The following is a 9,502-nucleotide window of genomic DNA, read 5'->3' on the forward strand; positions in this document are numbered from 1 at the left end:
CTGAAAGGCTAGCAAATTTCTCACTCATGCAGGATCCTATCCTGAATTCAGGTTAGACTTTCCCCGCATCCTCTTCTTCCGTGGCCCATGGCAAACAAATAACCCCGTTGTTTGTGAAGCAGCCTCTATCTGAAAGCAAATCCTCTGGTACAGGAGAGCAAGACAGTCTGTATTTCAGAGTGAGAATTACTATCAGGGTCAGCTCAGGAGTGGAACCAACAGTAACTCAACTTATTGCCAGTGTCTGGAGGGACTATTCCCTCCACAATCCCATAAATTTATAAACCAGAAAAATCTCCTGAAAAGTCAGTCTTAAAAATAATCATGACACAAAAACCGAACCAGAACAACAACAACAAAAATCCATGGCATCTGACAGGCTCTCTTCACATTCTTTAGCTGCCTGGTTCCTAGAGGCCAGCTCAAAATGAAAACTGTACAGTGATGTATTAAACTAAACTCTACGGTGAAGGCTAGGCCTCACCAACATTGCCAGGCATTGCACAGGAACTAAAAGTTGATGTCTGCTTTCACTTGCCCATAATTTGAGGTTACACTTGCATAAGATAAGGTGAGAATGGCAAAGAGAGAGCCAAAAAAAAAAAAAAAAAAAATCCAGACTTATTGGAACAACTTGGAATGGACTCCATATCACAGTGAAAGCATACTCTCTCTCACCCATTTACTCCATCAAGGGTCCATTCAGCATTTCTACCAATTCAAGCTAAAAGGTACTAATAATTCAGTATCTAAAGTACAGGCAAGAAGCTAAAAGAGGGTACTCTGATTCGCCGGGCAATTTCTCTTGGGCCCAAGCCAGATCCTCTGCAATGAGCAGAGTAAAGCCAGTATCTACTAACATCAGGTTAAGAACATTTCAGAGGAGAAGTATGAATTAAATAGAACAGTTTCCCTATGGACAAAAAGCCAAGGATATAATGGGATTGCTGAACATGGAGGTTGCTAAGTGGAAATTTTTCTGTTTATATCCACAGCATATTTGCCTTTGGAGATAAACTGTACACAATGGACCTCAGAACCCAATGGGAAATACTACACTTACTCAACTAGAGGTCAAGAACTCCAAATTCATACTAGTCTTTGAACTGATATAAGATTCAGAATCTGGGAAGGATAGGAAAGCAGTCATTAATAGCCTCAGATTAACTGTTCTGCCTTCAAAATGACATGCCTAAACTACCTTTTGAGACCGGATATCAGTTCCTTGAAAGGAACTAGTTATGAGGTGCCAAGAAGCCAAAAATATATCATTCTCAAGTGCAGGGGAAGTTTCAGAATTCCGGAAAGAAGACACCAAGCCACTGCATGAAAGGCTGAGCTCACTTCCACATAAAAGGGTACCCAAGGGGACTTCCCTGGTGGTCCAGTGGCTAAGACTCTGAGCTCCCAGTGCAGGGGGCCCAGGTTCGATCCCTGGTCAGGGAGCTAGATCCCACATGCTACAACTAAGACCAAGAGCAGCCAAATAAATAAATAAAATTTAAAAAAAAAAAAGGGTACCCAAGGAGCTATGCTTTAGCTTTCACACTACCTTTTCATTCATTTTACTACTGGCTCAATCACTAAAGAAAACTGTTTATCAGTAAATCCCTAGAAAGCAGAAAAAAGTATTATTCTCCTTTAATCATACTCTTGATCATTAAGTGGAATTCACAAATGCTCTTATTCTCACATTCTCTGTGAACTGGGGGAGTTTATGTCCACTTGAATGATGTGATAATGTACCTAATTATGCTCTAGAAGTATGTTGTTAGTGGATTTCTCCTGTCTTTTTTCTCCCTTCTTCTGAATTGCACTTCAAAACAAGCTTAGATCTAAGCCTATTCAATTTATTGACCATGCTATGTAGAAGGAATACCTGCAAGTATGTCCAGAACCACCAAGAACCCATCCAATTTCAAAATAATCATAAATCCCAAGACACCACAATTCAGAGACAGTGGAGAAACAGTCTGAACACAATTCTCCACTGCCCAGAACGAAGAAAGTCACTCAAACCAACACTGCAACTTCTGGACAAGACTTACTTCTAAGGAAGTGCTGATCTGATTTAGTTTTCTACTTGTATACAGGGAAGGGGACCAAGTCGATAATGTTCCTTGATTATTGACTAGTAAATTATATTATATATATTCAGGGCTTCCATTGTGGCTCAGCGACAGAGAATCTGCCTGCAATGCAGGAGACACGGGTTTGATCCCTGGGTCAGAAAGATCCCCTGGAGAAGTGAGTGGCAACCCACTCTAGTACTGGAAAATCCCATGGACAGAGGAGCCTGAAGGGCTACAGTACATATGGTTGCAAGAGAGTCAGCTAAACAAAAACAATGATATATATTTAAGCAAACTTATCTAAAAGCAAAAGTAAAAATCCCTTAAAACAATGACAACAAACATCTATCTGTGCTCTTTGAGGCTATTATTTTTTATTATTATTAGACATGTATATCATTAGATAACATTTTTTAAGTATGTGTTACGTGTTAGACAATGTGCTAAGCACTTTTATATTATCTCATTTAATCTTCACAACATAGCACAGATGCAATTATAATCCCCTTAGAAGATGTGGAAACCAAAGCCCAAAAAGCTAAGTACTTTTCCCATAGTTACAAGCTAATAGTGAAAGAGTAGACTGGAATTCAGGTGTGTCCAAAGCCAAAGTATGGTCTCTTAACACCACAACTGCAGTCAATGTGTCTCCCTGAGCCAGAAAAGTTATAGATATTTTGGTCACCACTTAAATATAATTAATTAATTCTGGCTATGAAAAGTCAAGACTCCTCCACTGGAACGTGCAGCACACTATGATGACTACCTCCTTAAAATTATAATCCTATTAAAGAATGGAGACAGAACAGCACAAGGATCAAAGAAATCCTGAAGCAATTATGTGAACGTGAGTGAGTGGGGGACAGCGGGGGGCGGGGGAGGGAGGTACGGGACGACGGTGAGAAGGGGTAGGGAAGAGTGAGAAAACAAAAGATGGTTCAGAAGCAAGACTTCCCCCACAGTTCTGATGATTCTACCACTCTGCTCTTAAGAAGCCTAGCTTCATAGGAAGGAGCTTAAAAGACATTAAAGGCATTTCTCTAGTGTTGTAGTTAGTGGCCAAAATACTAAAAGGCAGCACCTGAAATTTTTATGAAACAGCTTACAAAGTCCTTTCACACATATCACATTTCATTTTCTTCACATAAATTCACAAGGTTCATAGGTCAAGTGCAGAGATAGGTTCATGATTTGATCAAGATCACTTAGGTAGCTAATCCTGAGTGGAGTGAGGATCAAAACAGAGGTCTTCAGCTTTTAGTGTACCGTTCTTTCCAAAAAAAAACACACTGCCTCTAAATAAAACAAGTAGGGAATTCCTTGATAGCTGAACACTCATCAAAAATCATGAAAACAATTCTATTTCTCCTCCTAGCAGTAGGGAAAAACAAAACAAAACAAAACAAAACCAATGCTCTCTCTATACAGTACTGTGGAATCACGGCAAGGCAAAGTTATTAGCAACCATCTACCTCATTATCCATCCAAAATTAGCTCCAATTCAGGAGAAGAGAAGAACCAGCTCTCAGCAGCAGCAGGAGGCAAGGCAGCTCACAGCGTGACTCACTGCCCTGCCTTTCATTACCAATGGCTTTCAAACAAATACATGCCCTCGACATGAGAGCACACACTGCTCAAAGTCAGGAGACCAGGAAAAGCATCTGTTTGATTTCCAGGTCAAAGCTCATCCAATATTTTGGAAAAAGCCTAATTTCAGAAAAACAACCTCTGGCCCCCTCTCTACCACCATCTCCAGCCACTGTAATAGGTAACTAGGCTCAGAACTCAAACAGGTTTGACAAAGTACTAATATCAGTTCCTTCAGTTCAATAATGATAAAGAGGGAAGCCAAAGAGTGGTCACTAGCTTTGTGGGAGGGAGGAACTAGAAGCTGAGGGTGGAGGAGGGTGGCAGGCATAGTATTAAAAAATGAAGACAGTAAAACCAGGAAAAGCCTAAAGTAAAACTGTAACTGGGGATGGGACGAGAAGATGACAGCTGGGGCTAGCAGCCGGAGAAAAGGAGGAGCTCTCTGGCAGGGAAAACTGAATGTGTAGATATGTAGCAGAGGGTGAGAAGAAGAAGGGAACACAGAGGAACAAGTTGAGCCCAATCCCAAGAAAACTGCTTTTACATATGCCCTAAGGAAGCAAAAATGCTATCCTAGCCCCATACATGAGGGACCATCAGTGATTTTTTTACACCCAATATTCTCATTTTCCTCCAGGGCTATCAGTGAACAGACAGTAAGACTCACTTATATTCCTCTCTCAGCTGACTACTGCCAAGGCCGGGCCTTTAAATTTAGCCTGTTTTTGTCACCTTTTTCTTTAAAAAAAAAACAACAAAAAAAAACAGCTGTTCCCTTCAAGCCCCTCTCCACTACTAATTCCCTGTGGGTGGCTCATGCTGTTCTTTCCTTCGTGCCTCATAATAAAGAGGAAATGACAGCCAAGGACACAAGAGAGCTGCTCTCACCTTCCCCCATTCACTCATACCATGCACCCCAAAAAGCAGACAGACTCTGAGCAAGACAGACTGGTATCTAGCTTTGGTTATAGGTATGGTATTTCAAATCTAAGTGACTCTTAACTGCAATAAGCCTGCCTGTTCTTACTGCTTATTTTAATCCTTCACACTATCCCTCAACACCAAAGATAGGTCCTAAGTCCACAGGCACTCATTCTGTGTGTTAAAACCAAGTGTAAGGCAGGCCTGAGGCCCTGAGAGTGGATGAAAATGGGATAACCTCATTCTCCACAGCAGGAAGGAGGTATACGGGTCTCATTTCATGGACCAGTCTGATCTGCAGGTGAGAGACAGCAACAATTACAAAGCATTTTCCAAAGTCACACCTATTCCTTTCACAGCTACCTCTATCAGGGAGTCATGACAAAGGCTTAGAAAGTAAGATCTTCTCCATTCACCAGCTTCTAATCCAGGGCCATCCTTTATTCTGAAATTATAGCATCCAAATGGCTAAAACAATCTGTTTTGGCATATTTTAGTCAGCCTTCTGTTTTGAGAAATAGGAGACTATGTAGTTTAGTGGATAAAAGTAGCAAACTCTAAATCTGGATTACTTGGAAGTGTTGTCACCACTTGTATGACCTTAGGCAAATGACCTAACCTCTGAGGTTCTCCCTAATCTGTAGGCTGGACTAATAGTAGCAACCTCAAAGAGTTATTGTGAGGATTACTTGAAATTGACATACAGCTTAAAACAGTACCTGGCACCTAGTAAGCACTCAATAATGTTAGCCATTATTCTATGTCTCCATAGAAATTATGCTGAACAAGCCATATGCAGCAGCCTTCAGCACTGTTCCAACAACAGTCTGGGAAGTAGAAATTTTCTCTTAAAGGAGCTCCAACTTAGAATCCAACTTCATCAATAAACCGCAAAAAATTAATTTTAACCTTAAAAATAAGAACCAGAATGGAAATATTAATTGCAGAAGGCAATGAAAAAGTTGGGTATTCTTCATTCCTTCCTATCCTCGGAGCAAACTAAAAATAAGGGGAGTGGTAACAGAAGTGTGGACTCAGGGAATTAGCAGTTATGACAGAGTTACAATTCATTCAATCTAAGATAATGTGAACAATATGGAAAGCCCAAAAGTAATGAGAATAAAAAGAAGCAGTACAAGATTCTCCTTTAAAAAAACAAAAAGTAAATTAGCCTACTAATTATAAATTAAGCTGCTTGGCAACGATATATGGAAAGATACTGGATATCAGGCAGACCAAACTGTAAATTCACAAAAATGTCAAATAAAATGGTAGTTACAGGATTTTGATCATATCAGGGTTTTTTTTCTAAGAAGAGTCAGCTTTTGAGTCAGTACCTCCACAACTTAAATTCTCTTAACTTTGAGCAGTTTCTTCAAGTGGGAATGATGCCACTTAAGGTAGTTGTAAAAGTCATGTGACATATATGGAAGAGATCTGTAGGTTCTACAAATGTTAAGTTACTTTAGGATAGACAAGAAATAGGCATTCAATATGACTGATGTTCATTCAACACAAATTTTCATTCAGTCCTGCTGTCAATTCCCTGTCATAAGCTAAACAAGCATGACCTATCAAGGTCCATGGGACTAAAACTCAGTGACACACACACACACAGGAAGGCATAGAATGATTAAAAGGGACTTTCCTAGGGGCTCAGCAGTAAAGAATCTGCCTGCAATGCAGGAGACGTGGGTTACATCCCTCAGTCAGAAAGATATCCTAGAGAAAGCAAATGGCAAGCTACTCCAGTATTCTTGCCTGGGAAATCCCATGGACAGAGGAGTCTGGAGGGCCACAGTCCATGGGGTCGCAGGGAGTCAGACATTACTTAGCGACTAAACAACAATGATTAAAAAAAAAAAAGTCACAGGCTTGTCTCTTACCAGAAAATACACACAAAAATTTGCATATAATATAGGGAGAGATGTCCCAGACACCAGGTTGAACACTGAGTTTTGACTGTATTTTGCTACTGGATGTGTGGAGAGATAAGGGTCTCTCTATTTAAATTGAGAGCTCACCTTATAAGGATATATGCCATGGTTTACAACATCTGGGTTGGTTTCTTCAACTTCTTCAAACTCAGTCTCCTCATCTGAAAAATGGGGATAATAATTCCTACCTTCTTCATAAGGTCATGATGAGGTTCATATGAACAATGTAAGTAAAGTTACTTTGTAACCTATAGAGCTAAAAATGTAATAATAATATAAGATGGCTCTTTTATGCAAGCATTCTACTCTGTAATTTAAAGGCTGACCTAAATCATTTCTGGGTATTACTGAAGCACCTCAAAAACATTGTGGGTTGAAAAAGTTGGGGGGACAGAATTCAGACTCACCCAGGGGGAATGGGAGTTGCTCATTACACTTTTTCTGAATTTTTCAATTTTCCAAATGAAAAAAGTATGAAAACCAATGACCCAGAGAATTTCAACATGTTTTAAATAGAAAGGGGCATTAAATAAAGTAAGACTGCAGCATTAAATTTTTAAAAATTAGAATACTAGTTTAAAAAAAGAGAGGGTCTTATAAAAACAGAACTTGACACCAAATCTAAGAAATAAGAAGGACTGGAAATTTTTAACAGCAGAGAGAACAATCAGCTCAGAACTCACCCCTCCTGCATTTCTTCATGCATATCTAACATGCTCCAGCAAGGGGCTCAGTAACACTCACCTATGTCCCAGAATATCCTCAAATGGGCAATAAGAAATTGAAAACTCTGCTTATAGGCTATCTATCATAAAATTTTAGCCACTGAGTCTAATGCCTTTACTAACAATGTAGTAAACAGCTTCATTGTTATAGACAGTCCTTGAGACTAACAACACTTCTTCCTCACATCAGGGAGGAAAGAGGCATTTTAACTTAATCTTGAGCAAAGAAAGTGAAGTTAAATATAGATAAGGACCCATTTGGACTGTGACATCAAAATGACCATAACCTTAGTTTTCAACTAAGGATGTGTCCAAGGGGGAAAAATTCAGTAGCCACAAACTGCTGTCAAGCTCATCTTTTCAGGAACTGCAGAAAATCTACTTTTTAACTCTACAAACAGTACTCAAACTGTTAATACACAAAGGAAAAAAGCTAGTTTTGCTAGCCATTAAAAACCACAGATGTTTCATCCAAAGGAAACAGACAATGCGTACAAACCAGCAGTATCTCAAAAAACATTCTTAATGAAAGGTCTGGTTTCAAACAATGAAACCCTTACTTACATATTTAAGCAAACACTAACAAAAGCTCTTATCCCAAGAGATGGTGAAAACTACCTGTGGGCCAGTAGAAACACACCCAAATGGAACTTTGAAGCCAGAAACAATGTTTTTGGAGAAGAGACACAGAAACAGAGTATTTGAAGAGTATGCCTCAATTGACCCTTCATTTAGGATTTATTAACGACAAAATGAAAACAATATTCTGGAAAGGTCGAATACTGCAGTTAAATAAACCGTTCTCAAAAGCAAGGAGGGAGTGGAGGGGAATTCCCTGACAGTCTAGTGGTTAGGACTCCATGCTTTCACTGCTAAGATTTCAATATCTGGTCAAGGAACTAAGATCCCACAAGACTTGTAGCCACTGCCAAAAACAAAAACAAACTAGTAAAACTAAGAGAAAAATACATTATGTGATCCTTACTTATACCACAAAAAGCCATGGGCAATTAGTAATCTCCACTAATTACTTTCTTTGCAAATTTCTGTATTAGACAAGTGAAATTTGCAGACAAACTAATTAAGTAAAGATAACACAATTTATTTTTCTTTTAGTTTACTAGTTTTTTCTTCCCAGGTGGCACAGTGGTAAAAGTATCTGCCTGTCAATGCAGGAGACACCGGTTCAATCCCTGGGTGGGGAAGATCCCCTGGAGAAGAAAATGCCACTCCAGTATTCTTGCCTAGGAAATCCCATGGACAGAGGAGCCTGGTGGGTTACAGTCCAGGAGGTCTTAAAAGAGTGAGACACGACTGAGGATGCATAGCACCATCACAGATTCAATATAATTTTTGATAATGAGCTCACTTTCTTGTCCCTGACAACGTATCAACAACTGGGATTTAAATATTAAAAATAACACAATTCGGCACATTCTTCCAGAGGATAATACTATTTATCTCATTCTTTCATCCTCATATAGCCCATGAGAATGACAGCAAACACAAGTAGTTGGAGCTGATAGTGTGAATTTAATCTAAAAGATATTTTGACTGAAGAGGTAAAAAGTCCCTCTCTTACCTTCTTTTAAATAGCCATTCCCAGAAGCCAGAATCAAACACTTTGCACACAGGAAAATTCAATTTTTGAATCACATCCCAAGATGTTAGGTAATACAGTCAGTTACAGTTTTCCCAGATGATGAATTACTTCCAAAGTATAGACAGTTTATAGTGGAAATCACACTGGGAACTTTGTTATTATATATTAAAGGCAACACTTTCTTTAGATGGCAATATCCTAGAGCAGTGATTTTTTAAACTATCATGCATCAGAATTACCTGTTAAAACACAGATTGCTGGGCCCCATCCCTGGAAATTCTGATTCAGTAGATCTGGAAAGGGGCTTAGGAACAGGCATTTGTAACAAGTTCTCAGATGATGCTGGTATTGCTTATTCGCAGACCACACATCAACAACTACTGTCTTAGAGAGTCTGAAACTGCTAGATTTTTAGCTTTTTCAGATATAAGAAAATAGGGGCAAAGGAACCACACAGATGTTTCTGAAACCATATAAAGACTCTCCTAGTGATGAGTCTGATTCATAACCAAAAGAAGGAATGTGAAAAGGTGCCACTCACTGTGACTTCATAATAATGACTTTTATCTAATATTTGTTCAACTTATCTGTAAGCTGAGAGAAAGTTACTGAGGGCTTACTTAGCAAGGACTGTACACAGGGACAACTAAAATA

General features: G+C 39.2%; 1 protein-coding gene across 2 annotated transcripts in view; it reads right to left on the reverse strand.

Annotated features, from left to right (window-relative positions):
- Nucleotides 1-43, reverse strand: part of NPTN (neuroplastin) — a 33,282-nt gene extending 33,239 nt beyond the window's left edge. For both annotated transcript variants that reach the window (XR_011465579.1, XM_014481951.2), the window contains exon 1: nt 1-43. Coding sequence is in view for 1 of the 2 variants with exons in the window: in XM_014481951.2 (XP_014337437.2) it covers nt 1-28 (28 nt within the window). In the remaining variant the exon portion in view is untranslated.
- Nucleotides 44-9,502: the final 9,459 nt, after the last annotated feature.

This window comes from Bos mutus, chromosome 10, assembly GCF_027580195.1.
Source record: "Bos mutus isolate GX-2022 chromosome 10, NWIPB_WYAK_1.1, whole genome shotgun sequence".
NCBI classification, from domain to species: Eukaryota; Metazoa; Chordata; class Mammalia; order Artiodactyla; family Bovidae; genus Bos; species Bos mutus.